Raw genomic sequence first — 20,859 nt, forward strand, 5'->3', positions numbered from 1 at the left:
CAAAACGTTTGACCCAAAATTAATTGGGGAATGGCTAACCAAAACCGGCACAACTTGAGACCCATCCCATGGGCAAGCACCAATCTCTGACACTATTAATGATACTCTTTTATGCTTGTAGACAGGAGTCTAGCAAGGATGTCTCCTTTTCTTTTTTTTTGAGGCAGTGTCATAGTATCTCAGTTTTGTTTAGAACTCTGCATCTCAGGGTGGCCTCTGTTTCTTTTTTCTCCATCATGAGTTCTGTGTTTACAGGTATGCACCACCACACGCTGGTTGAGGAACATTAATATCTGTTGGAATATGTAAAACAAGGAGTAGAAGAGATGATGTGATGCTAATGATATTTTGGTGTATGAAGGAAGATTTTATTTTATTTAGCATTTTTCACCTTATCTGACAGCAACAGCTGGGATGAACATGTGTTTGAATTGGTTCTACCTAAAGCCTGTATGGTTGGACATGTGGACTTCAAATTCGTTCTGAACTCGAACATTACCAGTGTGCCCCAGATACAAGTAACACTGCTGAAGAACAAAGCTCCAGGCCTAGGGAAAGCCAATGGTAAGAGGGGTCAGAGCTACTACTGGACAACCTTTTCTTGTACTTTGTGTCTCTACAGGAGATTGATTGTTGTTCTGGTGACTCTTTTGCTCCCAGAGCTGTTGACCTTTTATTTTTTTAAAACCACTCAAGAGTCAGTGTCATCTAAAGTACATTTCAGATTTTTCCAGTAACTCAGTAATTTGCAGAATTTATGACGGTAAATAGTTTAATCATGTGTTTTGTGAAGTGACATTAGTTCCACTTCTGTGACTGCCAGCTTTATTCTTTGTCTTTTTTTAAATGAAGAATTGATGGTAAGAAAAACTGTTTTGAGAATTATTATTTGAAAGTAATCAATCAAGCTAGCCTTTTATGTAATGCTAGAAATAATAGCAATTTTTCGTGAATTTATCATGGTAGAAACTAGGTCTTAGTACTTGTTTTTCTTTTTTCTTCCCTTTTTCTTTGAAAATTGATTTAAAAAATTGAGTATAAATTCAGTGTAAAATGATGACACTAAGGGTACAAACATTCTGATCTGAAAATGGTCCTTTGCCAGAACTTTTATGTGTATGTGTGGTCTGTGTATTCTCATGACATTTTCATTTAATGAATCTAGGACTTAGGCAGTGGGTATCTTTAAAACTTTGTAGGTATTTGTATTGTGCAGCTTAGGGAAGAACTTTTAATTACCAACAAATTATATCTTCAGGCAAATATTTTATTACTGTTTGTAGAGAAGACAAAGTATAAAATCATTGAGTTTAATTTTCTCCTCTTGACAATAACTATCATAGCATCTATGGTGAAAATCTTTGTAGCTCCCTGTTTAGCAGAAGATTTTAGAGTTGTAGGCACAAAAATTATTGATACTAAGCAAAATTAAGTTTACTAATATTTTTATCCTCTAGAGACAGCAGTAGATAGGCAGATCACCTTTCCTTTGTCTCCAGCTCTTAACATTGAAGTGGAACAAAATGGGAACCCGTCCCTGGTTGATTTGAATGAAGAAATGCACCACATGGATGTAGAGGAGTCACAGTGTGAGTTCAACCACAGAGCTGTTGCCCCTGGCAGTAAAGGAGTAGTGATTGTTGGGAAAGACTTCCTTGTAGCAATAACCTATAATTCTGCTTTGCAATGTGCTGTAACTTCATCTCACCTTTGTGAATATAGCTGCACTAATACTTGTGATTTAGTCTTTAATGCCTTGTGATTTGAAATCAAGTCATGATTTTATAGATCCTTTTTTCAAAATCAAGGTGAAATATAAAATGAGAGTGGAAAACAACACATAACATAATTGTTACTGATGACTTGTTGGAACACGTTTTATGTATTGTATTTTATGTTGTGGCATCCTATGGAAATGGGATGATATATTTTTATTGGATATCTGATAATACACTGAAAGAAAAATATGTATTTTCTTTTTTTTAGGTCTTAGGTTATGTCCATTCTTAGAGGATCATAAAGAAGACATTCTGTGTGGCCCAGTGTGGCTTGCTAGTGGTCTGGACTTATCAGGTCATGCTGGGATGTTGACATTGACAAGCCCTAAACTTGTTAAAGGTGAAGTAACATGTTTTATAAAAGCAGAGTAAATAATTTCAGCATAATAGGAAAGAAACTTTAAAAACTGATCACAAAAATGTTGTTTTGTTTGGAACTTTGATTAGAACTTCCAACAGCTTCCTATGTGTGAGGTTATCACCTATCATGAGTACCTGTGTATGTGGACTGACTTTAGGTTTTTCAGCTCCTCATGTGTCTTAGAGATAGGGTTATGTGACTTCATCACAGTTCTGTGTTTTGGGAAAGTACATGTTTTATATAGGGTTCAGCATTCAGTGGGTGGTTTTGAAACATACACCCCTAGATAAAGGTAAGTTCTGTATATACAAGTTTCATTGTATTTCTTGACTATGTGTCATTTGTTTAAGATTTGAGATACTATAATGTATTTGGGTTCATTTTGGGAAGTAGTGGTATTTAAAAAACCAAATTTCTTAGAGTATAAGATAAACTTGTAAGGGGGAAAATCTTTAGATAAAACATGGAGATCTGTTACATAGCATGAATAAGCAAACTCTTAATGTTTTGTGGCATTTTATTATTTTCTTAATCAAATTTCCCTCATGAGCTCATAATTTTTTTTTTTAGACAGGGCTCTACATAGCCCTAAGTATCCTGGTATTATGTAAATCAAACTGGCCTGGAACTCAGAGAAATCATCTGCCTCTATCTCCTGAGTGCTAGGATCAAAGGTGTGTGCCACCACACCTCATGGTCTTTAAAGTGATAGAACGAGTGATTGCAGAATCTAATGGAAGAGTAAGAGTGTGAATTGTGTCTAATGGAAGATTGAGATGGAGAGTCATATCAGATCCTAGTAGTTGGGGATATTAGGAAGTAGAGTGAAACCGCCTTGGAACTACTTTGGTTAGAGAAAAACAAGTCAAGTGCAGTCCAGCACAGAGGCAGGCAGGCAGGGATATGGAAAACAGCAGGTATTTTTTGCAGCTATTAAAATATGTAGAACTGTTAAATATGCTATTAAAATATGCAGCAGTAGTCTGATGGTTTGTTAGTTAGGTCTGTTTATTTGAGGATATTTTTGCAACATTTTGCATTATAGATAGAATCTGTGATCTCAGTTGAGTTACAGTACACTAGACTATATTATAGGGCCAGTGACTGTTGAGTGCTTTCTTGATGAGAGATACAGTTACAAGAGTTTTAGTTTACACACATTTTTTCTTTTTCACTTAAGTTTTTCTTAACTGAAGTAAAAGTATGTTTCTGATTTTTAACTATAATTACTAAAATGCTTTGTATATATATTCACACACATATAAAATGAACATACATGAAGGTTAGATAAGGGATAGTGAGGTGGCTCAGTGGCTAAGGGCACCATGTCAGGCAGCTCATTACTGTTTGCAGTTCCCATTCCAGAGGCTTGAACACACATACATATGGACGTACAGTCACACATAAACATAATTCACAGATAAAATAATCATTTAAAAAAGGATAGATAGATTATAGGTCATATGCTATCATAATCATTTGTTGACAATAGTTTCTTACAATTTACTGTTGTTTGTGTTTTTATATAGTTTACAAAATTTTTACCATTTAAATAAATGTCACTGGAACAGAAATGTCAAATGATTTCTATAGTCACAGTTTTCTGAATTCGCTGTCTGAGTTTTTTTTTAAATCTCTTTTTTTTTTTTGCTAGCATATCAAATTTGTTCTGTTATGTGATCAGATGATATACATTGGAATTTCTGGCCTTGTATATTTTTCTTTCTGTGGAATTAGTACTTAATTTTGCTCCATGATGATGAGACAATAAATTATTTTCTCACTTTTCACTCATCCAGGTATGGCAGGAGGGAAATACCGTTCATTTTTAATCCACGTCAAAGCAGTGAGTGACCGAGGGGCAGATGAGATGTGCAGCAGTGGCCTGCGTCCTGTCGTGAGACTTCCATCGTTGAAGCACCAGGGTCAGAAGGGATACTCACTAGCTTCTCTCTTGGCAAAAGTTGCAGCAGGCAAGGTAAGAACCTGATTTTGAACAGGAGCAATGCTGTCGTTGAGATTTGTTGGAAGAGGTGCTTCTCTTGATTAATAGTTTGTTGCTGCTTGGTCTTGTTTCCAATTTTTCCTTACAATGACTTCAGAATGCACATAATTAAGAAAATGTTTTCAGTAAACTTGGGATAAGTAATTTGCTTTTATAAACTATATTGAGTAGGGAGTACTTTCAGAAGGTACTTTCCTTTAAACTCATGGCTTTTTTGTTCCAATGACATTTGAGTAGGCTGTTGCTAAATAATTTTAGAGATAACCTTGTTTAATTTTCTGTAAGTATGCAAGTTTTTCATACTTGTCTGTGTGTAGATTTTCCCGTGCTTGGGTTTTATTTTTTTTATCATTATTATTATTAAGAAATGTTATCATTAGTATCAGCACCCCACACTTTGTATTTGCATAGCTCTTCCAATTTATTAAGGTCTTTATCAGAGTTAATCCTCAAAAGTAACAGATATGGTAGGCTGAACAGGTGCTATCTCTGTGTATGTTAGAATTCTGTAGCTGGGGATTGGACTCAAAATTTTGTTTCTTTATTTTTAATTATTGGGCTTTAAAAATCTTGACTATATTTTTTCTGTTAAAATTTTGTGGAAAAATAGGCATTTATTATTTTAATCTGAAAATTTTTATTGGAATCTTATTTTTATATTTTTAGTTTGATTTGTTTGTCTCATTATTGTTATTAAATTAGGAAAAATCATCTAATGTTAAAAATGAAAATGCAGGAGGTACTCGTAAGTCTGAAAACCTGCGGGGTTGTGACTTACTTCAAGAGGTTTCTGTCACCATTCGGAGATTCAAGAAAACTTCAATTTGTAAGGAAAGGTAATCCTGTTTCATTAGTCTGCCATTCTTTTTTTTCTGTTTGTGGTTTTGAAACAGGTCTCAGGTACTTCTAGGCTGATATTGAATTGATTGTCTTGCTTCTAACTCCTACATACTAAGCATTTAAGGTGTCTCACCATATATGGGAATTCTGCTGTTACAATAAAAGTGTAAAGAAACACATGATTGAACTGCTTTTCTCGATTGCTTTCTCATTCTCTAAGTAATTTGCAGTCACTGAGGACATGATTGACTGCCTTCATTGCTTTATCTCTGATCCTGTATAGTGCTTACTGTGTATGGTGGAAAGTGAGAAGTGTAAAAAGTATGATTTAAGGATACAACTACATTCTAGTAGGTTGCGTTATTATAAAGTTTTCCTTTAAAGCAGAGTTCAAATTCTGCACAGCACGTAAGACTATTCAAAAAGCATTCCTGTCCGTTTTTTATTCTCCTCTTTTGCAATGTTAGGGCCTTAAACTTGGCTTGTAAGTTCTCTACTACTGAACTACATGCTAGCCTCGAAAGCTTTATTTTCCATATTGATTACTTTAAATGAAACACTATATAACGCTGCATATTACATAGCAGTCTGATTGTTCTGTTTTTACTGGTGTAAACACATTGTAATATATTTATATTTTCTCCTTTTAGGGTTCAGCGTTGTGCCATGTTACAGTTTTCAGAATTTCATGAGAAGCTTCTTAACACTCTTTGTAGAAGATCAGATGATGGGCAGGTCACAGAACATGCTCAGAGTCTTGTGTTGGATGCTCTCTGCTGGTTAGCAGGAGTTCATTCAAATGGACCTGGCAGGTTAATACTTAGGATTTTGCTTGCTTTAATGATTATCCTTTGTCTGTTAGGATTCACAGTCCAAAATGAATCTTTTTGCTATTGTTTTGCAGCTCAAAGGAAGGAAATGAGTGCCTACTTTCAAAAACACGAAAATGTCTTTCAGATCTTGTCCGTGTTTGCTTCTTTGAAGCAGGACGAAGCATAGCCCATAAATGTGCCCGATTTCTAGCTTTGTGCATTAGGTTGGTGTGTTTTTATTTGAAAGCGTCCTTTGTAACTGTATTTGTGCTTTGGTGCTCAGATCTTGTCTGTAATGGGATTTGATTTTCATCAAATGTATGAGTAACTTTTCAACAGATGACTTAGTCTAAAGAAGAATTTTGGGGTTTCTTAGTGTGAAATGTGATGTTAAATGAAGTTAGCTGGGCTTAATTACTTCATAATTACTGCTTGATTGACCACTGCCTTATTCTTGTTACTTCACAGTCTTGCTTAATCTTCAGCTGTAAACCCTGATACTTTACTATTGTGGAAGTATTTAAGAGGGATGAATCTGTGTATTAACTCTTAGTAATGTTAATAATGGTCTATCCTGGGAGAGGTTTTTTAAGTACTATGCCAAGTTTAGAGTTTAATTTAAGTCATAAATAATGTCTTTAAATTTTCTTAATAAACAATTTTCCAGTAATGGCAAATGCGACCCCTGTCAGCCTGGATTTGGATCAGTTCTGTTGAAGGCTTTACTTGATAATATGTGCTTTTTACCAGCAGCAGCAACTGGTGGTATGTAAAATTACTTTAATAACAAATATTTATAGTGAATAATTTAACAGTTATTTTGTTCTTATTATAGTTTATCTGGATTATTAGTTCAGTTTTTGTTATTGGGTATGTTTACGTTTGTGTAGGTACATTTGCAGGAGACATCAGAGAATCTCAGGTATAATTTCTCAAAAATGTTGTCCAATGCCTGATGGTGGTGTCACTTTCCTTTAATCTCAGCACTTGGGAGGCCGATGCAGGCATATCTAGGCCAGATACCCTTGAACAGAGTGAGTTCCAGGATAGCCAGGGCTACACCACCACCACCACCACTACCACCACCACCACCACCACCACCACCACCACCTCCTCCTCCTCCTCCTCCTCTTCCTCCTCTTTCTCCTCCTCCTCCTCCTCCTCCTCCTCCTCCTCTTCCTCCTCCTCTTTCTCCTCTTTCTCCTCCTCCTCCTCCTCCTCTTCCTCCTCCTCTTTCTCCTCTTCCTCCTCCTCTTCCTCCTCCTCTTTCTCCTCTTCCTCCTCCTCTTCCTCCTCTTCCGTCTCTTCCTCTTCCTCCTCTTTCTCCTCTTCCTCCTCCTCTTCCTCCTCTTCCTTCTCTTCCTCTTCTTGTTCCTCCTCCTTCTCCTCCTTCCCTTTTTAATCAGTTCTTTGTGAATTTCACATCATATACTTCAATCCCACTCATCTTTTTGTATCTGCCCTCTGCTCTTGAAACCTTTTCCCGAGAACAGAAAAAAAATCTTGTGTTAAAAGCTGTAGTGTGTCAGACTGTATCCCACAGTATACCCTTCGTCCACAATTCTTTCCTGCAAATGTTCATCACAATAAGTCATTTGTCTGGTTCGAGTCCTCTGGCTTCTACTATACTATCAATATTTGAACCTTACTGAGACTTCTCTCGGATGTTGTTACCCTGACTCATGGAGACCTTTAGTTTTGTTTCTGTAGGACTGGCCCTTTCTCGGAGTCATGCAGTTCATAGATGGGGTAGATGCTGGGGTAGGCCAACTCAAAGATGTTGGACATGGGCCTGAGAGGGATTTCAGCTGGATTGGGCATGGTGGAGGCTCTGCAGCACTACCCTGGCTAGGTCCAGTGTTCAAGTCAGTAATGGTTAGAGCCAGCTCTACTGTGCTGCCCAGGTGATGTTCAGGGCCCACTCTGCCAAGTGCTGCAGCAGACAAGGGGCTGGGCCACCTTATAAGCTCTCATACTCGTTCATTTGCACACACTGCCCCTTCATGCTCCCTGCAACCAGTGACAACTCTGCTTTGCTGCCCAGAGAAGGTAGGTGTAGACTTCACTCTCCTGAGTGTTGCAGCTGGTGAGGGATAGGGCCGTCTCTCCCACTGTCATGACCCCTAGGCCAGCTCTCCCGCCGGCCATAGGTAGGTAAGGCATTATGCCCATTTTTAAAAATACCTTCTTAGAGCTAGAATTCAGGTCTCCCTGCTGGCATAGTAGGCATTGTAGTGACGAAGCCATCTAACCACCATCTTATATGTATTTGTTGAGGGGTAAGTTGTGGTATGTTAAACTTTCTGTTTAGTAATAGGAGGGATGGGTGAGATGTCTCTGTATAGTCCAGGTCGCTTGATGCAGTGCCTATTGACTCGAGTTCCATCGCTGGAACCCACATGTTAGAAGGAGGGACTTTACTCCCTGAGATTATGCTCTGATTTTCACATGTGCCTCCAAACACAGCGCACACACTTGGACCTCTGCACTTGTGCTGTTCGTTTGTATCCACAAGTACTTACATATACACATAGTAGATGGATTTAAAGTAAAGAGGATTTAAAAAAATAATAATTACGAGCAGTAGATACGAGGCACAGTAAGTTTCAGGTCATCTTGACATTGTTTTTTTGCAACACTAAAATTATCAAATTGTTTAGTTGTTTGCTGACTATAGATCATATGTCACAGATTGCAGTGTCAGAAATGCTAGGGAGATGTCATAGACAAATAAAACAGTTCATATGCCATAGCATGTGCATATATATTACATATTATTGAGAGTGACCATGGCAAACTGAGTGCCCCAAAGGGTCCTGTGAAGATTCCATAGAAATACCTTTCAAGAATAAATGCAGTTATAAAAGCTATCCCCACTAATAGTACATGTATAAGGCAATAGAGACTTTTGTATAAAATCTTTTGCTGTTTCTGTGAAGGAATTCTGACTTAGCTTTTTAATCTCTCTCCCTCCCTCCCCCCTTCTCTCTCTTCCTCTCTCTGTCTCTGTGTATGTGTGTGTGCGCGCGCGCGCGTGTGCGTGTGTGTGTGTGTTTCTTTTGTATAAGCATTTGCCAACATGTATGCAGTGCCCTAGGTGCCTATGAGGGGGCAGCGGATCCCCTAGACCTAGGGTCATGGGACTGTTGACTGCCATAAGGATACTGGCTATCAAACCTAGGTTCTATGTAAGAGAAGCCAATGTTCTTAACTATTGATCTGTCTCTGTAGTCTAGTGGGTTTTTTTATAGGCATTTCTCACAGTGTTTTGTAATGCTCTAGTTTATTCATTTATTTGCTTACTTAATTATGAGCTCAGGCTGACTTAACTTGAGGCTGAACTTAAACTTCTAGTTTTGCTGCTCCCACTTCCCAGGTGTAGAGATTACAGAAATAGGTTTCTGTTTTAGAAGTTGTTAACTCATTCATATATTTCACAGAAATTTGATCTTTGTAGTAAACCAGAGAAATCTTTCTTAAAATTGGTTGATAAATAATGAGGGTTTCCTTGTCTTAGACTGCTTATACTTACCTTGAACATAATCTGACGAAAACTGTTAAGTACATAGACCGTGGTTCTCAGCCTTCCTGATTCTGAGCCCTTTTAGTATAGTTGCTTATTTTCATTGCAACCCTAATGATGAAATTATTTTGTTGCTATTTCATAACTAATTTTTGACACTGTTACAAATCCTAATTAAATATCTGATGTGCAGGATATCTAATATGTGACCCCCCAAAAATCTGTGTCTCACAGATTGAGAACCACTTATATAGAATATGGCATTTTGCATTCTTTTGCTCACTGCAGTAACCACTGATCTTTCAGTTTCTTATGGGTTGTTTTTAGTGGTATGTTGCTTATATTCTGGGCATGTACTTAGTACTAAGATTTCTTCACTTAAGGCATCTAATGTGCCGTGGTCCTCTTATTCGTGCCATATGGGTTCTGTCTGAGTAGAGTACTACTCCATTCATTTGCTAAAGTATACTTGAAGCTCACTGCCATTCAGTGCTTAGAACAATTTTGTATAAAGAGGCAATATTTCAAGAATATTGATTTGGCACTTCCAGTCTCTGCTTTTGTGGCTACTCACAAATGCTCTTCCTCCCATTAATATACTTTTATTTATTTATTTTTTTGAGATAGCATTTATGTGGCCACAGCTATTCTAGAACTTGCTTTGTAGACCAGGCTGGCCCTGAGATCTGCCTGCCTTTGCCTTCTGAGTGCTGGAATTAAAGGCATCTTTCATCATGCGGGCACATTGTTGCACTCTTTTTTGTTGTTTTTTGTTTCTTTTTTTGTGACAGGATCTCTATGTAGCCCTGTCTATGCTGGTGCTTGCTCTTCAGATCAGGCTGGCCCTGAACTGAAGAGATCTGTCTGCCTTTGCCTCCCAAGTGCTGAGATTAAAGGATGTGTACACCACCATGCCAGGCTTGATATACTCTTAATATCATGTTTGATTAGTATACATCCTGAAAATTGTTATAAATTCCTTTGGAAAACATTTCTGCATTTGTGGATGGTAGGGCATGCATGCCACAGTTGAATATGTGGAGGTCAAGGCAACATACAGTGTTGTCTCTGGGAATTGAACTCAAACTTTGTTGGGCTTTCAGACAAGTGCACATTCCTGTTGTTTTATTTTACTTAATTTAATTCTTAAATTAAGGCTCTTTCTCAGGATGATGTTTATATTATTAATGTTCTAAAACTCTTTGTTTTTTCTCCCTATGTTGTTAAAGATTATCTTTCTAGATCAAGCATGTATCTTTCTAGCAAAGGTAGCTGTTTTTGAAATGTGTGAACTGAAGTTTTGTTTGCTAGAGATGAAGAAAAATAGGCATGTTTCCTTGTTGTTTCCAGGTTCTGTCTATTGGTATTTTGTGCTGCTAAATTATGTTAAGGATGAAGACTTGGCTGGATGCAGTACTGCTTGTGCAGCGTTACTCACTGCCGTGTCCAGACAGTTGCAGGACAGGCTGACACCACTGGAGGCTCTGCTTCAAACCAGGTATATTTACCATCTTAAATTGTGAACACTGGGCACAGAACTGTTCATTGCTAGATTTGCCTAAACATTGTTTTACCTCAAAAAGTATTTAATTTGTGCTAAGCACTCTAAATATGAGTAATCTAAGGTCCTCCTTCCCATGTTTTCTCTGAAAGTATTCCTTCAGCTATTGGTGACAGTCTGTAATGTTTAAACAGAGAGCTAGTTTTTGTTTTTAAGTTTATGTGTTTTTTGCTTTTGTTTTGTCTCCATGTTATGTCTGCACTATATGCATGCACTGCTTGTAAAGGCTAAAAAAATGTGTTGGATCCCCTGGGTCTGGAGTTATAGATGGTTATGAGCTGCTCTTTGGGTCTTGCTCATCAATCCCAAGTCTTCTGGAAGTACAGCCAGTTATCCTAACTGTTGAATTATTTTTCTGACCCTAATTGTATTTAACATTTAGGGATACTTTGCTTTGTTAATAAAGGGGTATTTAATGTTATTCATTAATGGTATAATTTTATAGGTATAATTATGTAAATCTCTTGTTACTTTTACATGAAATTCTTCTGTTTGCCAGTTAGATTTTTAAATGTTTAATTAGCATAGTGAAATAACAAAAGGTTGGATTTAATTTTTTTTTTCTGTCATCAGCTTTCCCTCCTCTTTGAGACATGGTTTCTCTGTTATAACCTATGCAGTCCTGAAAACCTAGAGAACTATCTGCCTCATGAGTGCTGGGAGCAAAGGCTTGCTCCATTCCCAGCTGGTCTTCAGCCTTTACTTTTTTTTTTTTTTTTTTAAGATTTTATTTTACATGTATGAATGTTTTGCTTACATGTGCATAAATGTGCTACATGAGTAACTGGTGCTTGTGGATATCCAAGAGGGTTGCAGATAACCCGGACCTGGACTAATGACTAGTTAAGAACCAACCACCATGTGGGTGCTGGGAATCAAATCGTGGTCTTCTACAACAGCAAAAATTGCTCTTAACCACCAAGCTGTCTTTCCAGTCCCTGGTCTTCAGCCTTTGAAGTTGGGCATTTCTTATTTGGCACACTGCTTTTATGATAACTTTATTTATACATCCTGAGAAAAGAGTGCTTATTTTTGTGTTTTGTTTTTCCCCCCCATACCTCATGCTGTCAATGACAGTCTTGTTGGGTTGGCTGCCAGCTTATTTTAATCATTTGTATTTACTCTCTGGACAGTGTTTTGAGTGTAGTTTTCTCTTGTGTTCACTGAATTTGATGCCCCTTTAATCAAACTGCTTTGAAAGCTAAATAGGTAATTTTTAAATGAATGGCTGAAAGGTAAACTATTTAATACATTATGTCATTTCTCAGATATGGATTATACAGCTCCCCATTTGATCCAGTCCTTTTTGACTTGGAGATGAGTGGCTCTTCTTGTAAAAATGTATGCAATAGCAGCATTGGGGTCCAGTCAGATGAGATTGATTTATCGGATGTTCTTTCAGGTACTGACCTCTTTTATTACGTGAATAAGGTGTGACTAGTTCTGTGTTCATTGTCGGTTCATCTTTCTCTTTGTCAGGTACTGAGTTTAAGTTCTCAACATAAGGTACCGAATTTAAGTTCTTATCTCTATTGTATCTACTCACATTTTTTGTCTTCAGAACACTAAAGTTCTTTGTTTTTTTGTTTTTTTTTAAATAACCGTAATGCCTGCAAACTGTAGTGATATGTAATGATATGTAAAGTGTAGCTTTTGTGTCTTTGAGTGAAATATTACAGCAAAGCCTTTGCTGTGTTTGGGTTAGTCAGTAGAGACTGAGAAATTGTTTTAAGATTGTTTGAACCTTAAAGAAATATCTCCCTGGAAAGTCTGTACTTGGTGCTACTTGAGAGTTTGCAGCTACCCAAACCTTGGTCCTTAGACATTCTTGGTGAACTTGGAGTTCTTACTTTTGATTGTGACTAGCCATGGTCAAAACAGACTGACATTTATGTGGGTTGTCGGCATTCTCGGGCAGCAAGGGCAAGATAACTTTTGCAGTTGGAACCTTTTCCAGCCCCAATTAATTTTGTGTAATAATTGAATAGGAGTAACTGGAGTGAGCTAGTCTGGGTCAGTTTTTTCCATGAAAGCTGAACCCTTCTACTCCTTAAGAAAATGAAGCCTTAGTATCTTAATGAGCTTCTCTCTCTACTGCGGCACTTATGACCAACGTCTACCAGTAATGATCTGTTAAAACCATTTGACTTAATATCTCAGTTTCTTTGTCCATTTGCAAAAACAAAAACAACTTGTATAGATTGTATATATACAGTTTGGAGATTCAAAATCTGAAACGTTGGTTTACCATGTTAATGGTCAAAAAAGTTTCAGAATTTAGAGTATTTCAGAAGTTCAGATTAAGAATCCTTTATAGTGAAGTATGCAAATATTAAAACAAAAAAAATCAGTTTTCAGTATTTAAAAGAAGTCATGATCCAATTTGATTTTGTTTTTTATTGTAATTGTTCCACTGTAATTTTATTGGTCAAAAGATTTAGTTCATACATACTGTAAGTTTCTTTTTACCAAATTGCTTTCATTCATGTAGACATTTGTATGAAGGAAGCTAGTTTCTTTGTTTATGGGTTTTCTTAATGTGCCCTTTGTTGATGTAGTGTGTGAATTTTGTGCATTTTATGCTAATTAAGGTTGGCTAAGTAGTCACCTTTATTGCTGCTTCATGCCTTTTATAGATTATCTTCATGCTTTATGAGGTTTTTCTTTGTGCACTAGGGAATGGAAAAGTCAGTAGTTGTACAGCTGCTGAGGGAAGTTTCACATCTCTCACTGGACTTCTAGAGGTTGAACCCCTTCACTTTACTTGCGTGTCAACTAGTGATGGAACCAGAATAGAAAGGGATGATGCAAGTACGTTTACTGGTATATACCTTTTTTTTATTACATTCTTTGTACAGTAATATACAACAATGATATGAGCTATTTAAAATTAGAGTTTTGTTTGCGTGGTAAGTAGAAGACCTATGGGAGAGAGGGATGTTTGGAGGGAATACCATAAATAGCTTTATATTCAAGGTCAGTTCAGGTTTTTCCCTTTATCCAGTAAAGCATTCCCTTAAATCCTTTTGTTTTTAATGTGTATTTTTTTATGTGTGTTTACATGTATTTTTATTATGGGAAGCATCAGCCAGAGTGAAAACACAAGGAAGATTAAGGTAGAGTCTATGTTTCCATAGCCATTTTCAATCTTCACATGATTACTAGTTTGTTTATGATTTTGATATTCTGCTGTTACTTGTTACACTCAAAGTTAATTGTAGTTTTGTTAGGTTTTACCTGACTCGAATCCTTGGAATACTGAACACAGCCTGAGTTTTATAACAAGAGCCTGTTTTAGTGAGGGCTTGTATGTGTTGAAATGATGAAGTAGGGACACTATTGATTAGATAACTGCTTCATTTAACAATTACGTATGTAAATCATGCAAATACTCATCATTTTCTGTTTAAAAGTTTTTCTGTGCTGCTTTATATTTTATAATATAGTTTGTTTGTTTATTTTATAATATAGTATGTTTGTTTATTTTATAATATAGTATGTTTGTTTGTTTTGGCACAAAGAATTTAAATTTTATTGTTAAGGATATTTATATTTTTGCCTAGTCTGTTTTTCCTACATAGAAGAACTTGAGTATTATCTTAAATTGATTTTACTGGGAAACTAATTTAAGCAGGTTCTAGTTAAACATCTTCATTAAGTTAACAGTCCAAGGCAAGGCTTCGTGTGAGAGAGTACTTGCCAGGTGCATTCAAGAATATGAAGTCCCTAGTTCTGCCAAAGAAGCAAATTTAAAAACACCAATAAAAACACAGTTTTCAGGAGAAGTCACAGAAGTTTATAATCCTGGAAGGGATACAGTTTTAGAAGAATTTATGAGTTCATTTTTGGTACATTTTACTTCAAGTTTTGCTTTGTACTTTTTCATTGGTGAAGTAGCCACTAAGTTTATGTAGTGTGAAGATGATACTTCAGATTTAAAATACGTACATATAGAAAAAAAAAAAAAAAAGAAATGTAAACTGATTTGGAGGATTGAGATGGCTCAGGGGATAAGGGCAGTAGGTGCTCCTGCATAGGAAGATTCATGCTTGCTTTCTGGCACCTATGTGATGGCTGACAACCATCTGTAACTTTAGTTCAGAATCTAGCACCCTCGCTTCACTTTCATTGGCACTAAGAATACATTTGGAAGGTACACATATATTAAGGCAAAAGATTCATACATATAAAAATAAAGCTTTAAAAATGTTAATAATAAAATACGTCTGAAAAAATGTTTACTGTATCTCTGGTTCATTCCTCCTGCAAAACATCAGTGGAACTATTTCTTTTTGCCCTCATATAGGTGTTGGTCTTTGTGTATACTGTGTTTATTTTTTAGAAATAGAGCTTTTGATAGACAGTGCCAAATTGCCTCAGTTTCCCCACGTTTGGGGATAGATTAAAAATGAGTAACTTTTCTTCCTCATTTTACATTCATTGTCTGTGAGTGAGATGGTAATAGCGTCTCATATCCAGAACAATACAGTAGTGTATTCTGCTTAATTAGCACTACCTTTTTGAAGATTTAATGAGTTTGGCTCTGGTTCCAAACCTGGTTCTACTACTACAAGAGAAATGATACTCTGTATCATTGTTTCTTTACCTAAAGAAGGGAGTCATGACATTGGCCTTGTGTGGTTTATTGTAAGTTAAGTGTGGTCATTTATGAATAGTGTCATTTAGGTGCTGGACATGGTATGCCTTTAATCCCAGCACTCAGGAGGCAGAGGCAAGTAATTCTCTGAGTTAAAAGTTATTGCAGTCTACAGAGGGAGTTCAAGGACTGCCCAGGCTACCCAGAAAAACCGTATATTGAAAAAAACTAACTAACCAACCAACCAACCAGCCAACCAACCAAAGAATGAATAAATGAATGTCATTTAGTAGGAGTTTGAAGCAAGCATAATGTACAGAGGATGTTCCAGGTCTGCCCAAGCTACACAGAAAAACTCTGCCTTGGAAAACCAAAATAAATAAATAGGGAGGAAGGGATGTAGGTTGGTGGGTGAGTTGGTGGGTGGGTGAATGGTTGGGTAGATGGATGGATGGATCGATAGATAGATAGACAGACATGTCATATAGTAAGTACTGTATGCAAAGTGTGTTGTCATTATAGTAGTTACCCTTTCCCAGTGGAACATTGTAGTAAATAGTAAAGGTCTGTAATAATACAAATACTAAAATATTAGTACTTTATTTGACTGACTTTTATTTTAATCTGATGTGCTAGAATAAATTATGAAATTAAGCTGCTATATCAAAATTTCAAAACATTTTTTTAAATATTAAATCAAAAAGTATTTATAATGTATTGCTGAATTACATTGAAAAAGTCAAAATTTGCTTTTACTAGTGAGAATGTTTGAGTAAGCACAGGAGGTAGAAAATAAGGGTTTGTTTGTCAGTCTGTCTGTCTAACTATCCTCTGTAGTCCTCCCTTCTGTCTACTCTGTAGATTAAATTAAGGAGATTAAGGTTGGAGAGAGAAATGGCTCAGCGATTAGGAGCACTTATTGCTCTTCCGAAGGTCCAAGGTTAAATTTAGGGTATGCATATTTTACATATGCATATTACATATGCTTCAGGATATGCATATCTTACAATTGTCTATAAATATATTTCCTGGGACTTCCAATCTCTGTCACACCACGAATACAAATGGTGTACAGACATGTATGCAGAGAAAACACTCATTTACACATAAAATAAATGGTTTCTTTTAAAGAGGAATTACATGTCTTTCTTCTGTTTAATTAATATACTTACAAATTTAACATGCTTCTGGTAGGGAGCTACCAGTTTTTTGAGACAGCGTCTTACTACATTGCCCTGGCTGGTCTGGAACTAGCAGAGATCCACTTGCTACAAACGATGGGATTGAAGGCCTGTGTACCATGTCCTACTCAGTGGGGAACTTTTTTGAGGACCGAGAGAACATTCATAATGCATAAGAAAACTAATGATACTGTTAAATTTTCTTAGGATTTTTTGGTCATTAACATAATTCTTCTATACCAGAAATACTTGTGAACTGAAAAGTAAATAACTCAAAATTGTTTGATTTGGGATTTGCTCCAGCACCCCTTTAGAATTTGAATATCAGTGTTAGCATCAGTACAGTGCAGTGTTCATATGGATGTGATGATACTGGTGATTGACCTCGGGTCTCTTAGCCTTTGAGGCAAGTGCCCTGTCACAGAGTGATAACCCAACCTTTTTTTTTTTTTTTTAAGTTATATGCTGCATATAGTTTTAATGACACATTGTTTATTTACTGTGTACCTTTTCTTCATCCTGGTGTCTTGTTTTGCTTTTCCCTTGTCTCATGCCAGTGAGTTCCTTCGGGGTTACTCCTGCAGTAGGTGGACTATCATCTGGCACAGTTGGGGAAGCCTCGACAGCCCTGAGTTCAGCAGCCCAGGTAGCTTTGCAGTCTCTCTCTCATGCAATGGCTTCAGCCGAGCAACAGCTACAGGTGCTGCAAGAGAAACAGCAGCAGCTTTTGAAGCTTCAGCAACAGGTTGGAGACTATTTGGCTCTTTGTTCATGCTGTCTCTAAACTTCAAAAGCTGAAAAGTACTGTACAAATGACCATTATTTTCATAAAGGAAAGTAGGTTGTTCAGTCTGAGCTAATCAGTTTCAACAAAAACTTGAGGTAATGTCTTTGTGATATGTTTAAATGTATTAAAATTATATAAAAAAACTGGTATGTGATTGAGAAAAATGATATTTTTGCGTCTTTTTGAAGTTAATTCTACTTTTATGTTTAAAAACTCTTGGAAAAATATTATATAGTCACCAGTTACTGTTTTCATGGAACAGAGACTCTAGGACATTATAAAATGTAGGACATTAATTTGATTCTAAGTACAGCAATTATGATAATGTGGTTTATTGATTTAATTGCTGACTAAATGTAACCTGTACAAATTCTGCTTGAGAAATTGTGTCCTGTCAGTTAACATTGAATTCACTTTGCTTCATTTTGTTTTGTGCAGAACTGGCTTCATTATTTATAATTAATTGTTCTGTTTGCTTTTCATGTTTTGAGCTCTTTCTAGTTCCCTTAATATGTAAGAAAATTTTGTATAGTATGTTAAGAAATGTTCCTAACAAGGCAGGGCTTCATGTGTTGTTAACTTCATTTTTATCTTATGTAACCAGGATCTGTTAATCTCATTTAAATTTATTATATATAATCATCAAGTGTTCTCACAGCTTAGTCAGGATTCTTCTATAGGTGTTGCTTTTACTTCTTTTACAGAAAGCAAAGCTGGAAGCTAAGTTGCACCAGACCACAGCAGCAGCCGCAGCAGCAGCTGCATCAGCAGCCGCAGCCGCAGCAGCAGGTCCTGTTCACAATGCTGTGCCTTCCAACCCAGTGGCTGCTCCTGGATTTTTCATCCATCCATCTGATGTTATTCCACCCACTCCAAAAACAACACCACTTTTTATGACTCCACCACTCACTCCGCCCAATGAAGCAGTTTCTGTAGTGATTAATGCTGAACTTGCACAGCTGTTTCCAGGCTCAGTCATTGATCCTCCAGCAGTGAATCTTGCTGCACATAACAAAAATTCCAACAAGTCTAGAATGGTAAATGATGCTTTAAGTAAATATTAACTTAGATTCTTATATTTTTAAATAAATTCTAACTTCGAAAGTCAAATGTTTAAATTATCATGAAAGTGTTTCAGGTCATTTTGCTTTTATAAAATATTTCAAGATGTATATCCAGAAATTAGACTTGTTAATTTAATGTTATGGTTAGAAGGTGTTTTAAGAGCAAGAGTATTAGTACAAAGTTGTATTGTTTTGGTGTTTTTTGTTTTTGTTCTTATCTAGAATCCACTTGGTTCTGGTCTGGCCCTTGCAATTTCTCATGCCTCACATTTTCTTCAGCCACCACCTCACCAGTCCATTATTATAGAGCGAATGCATTCAGGTAATCTTTGCATTTCTATAATTATTATTATTATTATTATTTTGCTTAGTCTCTTGGGCTCCATTTATGACTTACTGCAAATAAAGTACACTTGCTCTCAAGTAAGTGCATTCTACTGAGAGTAATAACTGCAGGAGGTGTAAATTGTTTGGGTTGAAACAAGATTTCTGTATCTAAGTTTTTTCTATTGAAATAGAAATGATGCAAATGGTATCCTTAAATTCTTGTTGTCATTATGTTAGAACTAGACTACATGGCAGTATTTTAAAACTAGCATATCTATATTTGTGTCCTGTAGTATTCGAGAAGTCTGTAATTGGGAGGGATGCATGCATATTTACAGATACATTTTAGCTACTTTTACCTTTCTAATTCTACTAGTTTTTAGCTTTATCCTGTAGGAACAGGGAAAATATAAAATACCCTTATGGAGAAAATGGACGTACTATATCAGTGTTTCTCTTCATATGAGCAAATGAATCATATTTGCTCTAGAAAGGGAGTTTTAAAACTTACAAAATTTTTTTTTTCTATTTCATGTTCATTTAATTATAAGTTGGTTAGCATCATTAGTGTTATAATATGTAGAGAAAAATTTTCTTGCTCTGCTTGTGAAGTTGTTTATACTGTAGTTTGACTTTAACCTGTGGACATATTTGAATCATATCAGCCCCATTAGGAAACAAGCATAGCTTTTGGAAGAGCGGCAGTATGTGCTGTTAACTGTTGAGTCTTTTTTTTTTTTTTGGTTTTTCCAGACAGGGTTTCTCTGTGTAGCCATGGCTGCCCTGGAACTCACTCTGTAGACCTGGCTGGCCTCGAACTCAGAAATTCACCTGCCTCTGCCTCCCAAGTGCTAGGATCAAAGATGTGTGCCACCACTGCCCACTGAGTCATATTTTATATTGATAATATTACCATGTAATTTTCTATGCATGCTAAACCCAATATATTAGCCCTCTGCCTTAGAAGTTAACAAGACTTTCACATGTAAAGTTACATAAAACATTTATCTAGTGATAAAGTTAAGACAAGGAGTATTCATATCGGGACTTATAGGTTTACCTTTTAGTGCATTCACTGGTTTAGTTGTTAAATTGCAATGTTTGAATACATTAAGATTTCACTCTATACTTGACTGCTTTGTCTTAACAATCTTAAAACCTTTGACCTCAGGTTTTTGAAACCTGAGTTTTCAGCAAGTTTGGTATCAAATCTCAAGCTTTGACATACTAAGGAATTATAGAATTTATGAATAAATATTGATAAAGCTACTTAGCTAAATTCTCTTATAGTTTAATAATTTTGTTTTTTTTTTTATTTTAAGAAGAATGCTTTAATATATTTTGAGTATATACTTGGGTCACTTGATCATTTTTTGCTGGTTCACGTGGTTCTCTTTCCTTTATAGGAGCCAGGAGATTTGTGACCCTGGATTTTGGAAGACCTATACTATTGACAGATGTACTGATTCCTACTTGTGGAGATTTGGCATCCTTATCAATTGACATATGGACATTAGGAGAAGAAGTGGATGGAAGGCGTTTGGTCGTGGCAACTGATATAAGTACCCATTCTCTAATTCTGCATGACTTAATACCTCCACCTGTGTGCAGATTCATGAAGGTAAAGAACTTTAAGAAAGTAACTATATTTTTCATGTTTCTTAGTACTACATTGACATATTACTAAAGAGTATACCTTTATCTTTCAAAATACATAGCTCAGATTTTTAAATTGTATCACATGTGTATGTATATTTGCAATTTTTCATTTCAGATAACTGTCATTGGACGCTATGGAAGCACAAATGCCAGAGCAAAGATCCCCTTAGGATTTTACTATGGGCATACCTATATCTTACCTTGGGAAAGTGAACTGAAGTTAATGCATGATCCTCTAAGAGGTGAAGGAGAATCTGCTAGCCAACCAGAAATCGACCAGCATTTAGCAATGATGGTTGCTCTACAAGAAGATATACAGTGCAGGTTAATGGAAATTTGCTCATGTATTTTGTTAAATTATTTC

The 20,859-nt window shown here is 36.3% G+C and overlaps 1 protein-coding gene across 13 annotated transcripts in view; it reads left to right on the forward strand.

Annotated features, from left to right (window-relative positions):
• The window catches only part of Birc6 (baculoviral IAP repeat containing 6), a 174,909-nt gene that overhangs the window by 60,436 nt on the left and 93,614 nt on the right, over positions 1–20,859 (forward strand). For 6 of the 13 annotated variants that reach the window (XR_013113310.1, XR_013113309.1, XM_076942275.1 and 3 more), the window contains exons 12-27: positions 404–564; positions 1,458–1,589; positions 1,987–2,118; positions 3,939–4,117; positions 4,847–4,980; positions 5,635–5,796; positions 5,889–6,020; positions 6,464–6,561; positions 10,670–10,817; positions 12,149–12,282; positions 13,557–13,703; positions 17,216–17,403; positions 18,150–18,482; positions 18,732–18,831; positions 20,243–20,457; positions 20,611–20,819. Coding sequence is in view for 11 of the 13 variants with exons in the window: in XM_076942275.1 (XP_076798390.1) it covers positions 404–564; positions 1,458–1,589; positions 1,987–2,118; positions 3,939–4,117; positions 4,847–4,980; positions 5,635–5,796; positions 5,889–6,020; positions 6,464–6,561; positions 10,670–10,817; positions 12,149–12,282; positions 13,557–13,703; positions 17,216–17,403; positions 18,150–18,482; positions 18,732–18,831; positions 20,243–20,457; positions 20,611–20,819 (2,604 nt within the window). In the remaining 2 variants the exon portion in view is untranslated. The remainder of the gene's footprint in view (positions 1–403; positions 565–1,457; positions 1,590–1,986; positions 2,119–3,938; positions 4,118–4,846; positions 4,981–5,634; positions 5,797–5,888; positions 6,021–6,463; positions 6,562–10,669; positions 10,818–12,148; positions 12,283–13,556; positions 13,704–17,215; positions 17,404–18,149; positions 18,483–18,731; positions 18,832–20,242; positions 20,458–20,610; positions 20,820–20,859) is intronic. The other 7 variants (XM_076942280.1, XM_076942281.1, XM_076942282.1 and 4 more) reach the window with 6 other exon arrangements.

The sequence above is a fragment of the Arvicanthis niloticus genome, chromosome 11, assembly GCF_011762505.2.
Source record: "Arvicanthis niloticus isolate mArvNil1 chromosome 11, mArvNil1.pat.X, whole genome shotgun sequence".
Taxonomy (NCBI): Eukaryota; Metazoa; Chordata; class Mammalia; order Rodentia; family Muridae; genus Arvicanthis; species Arvicanthis niloticus.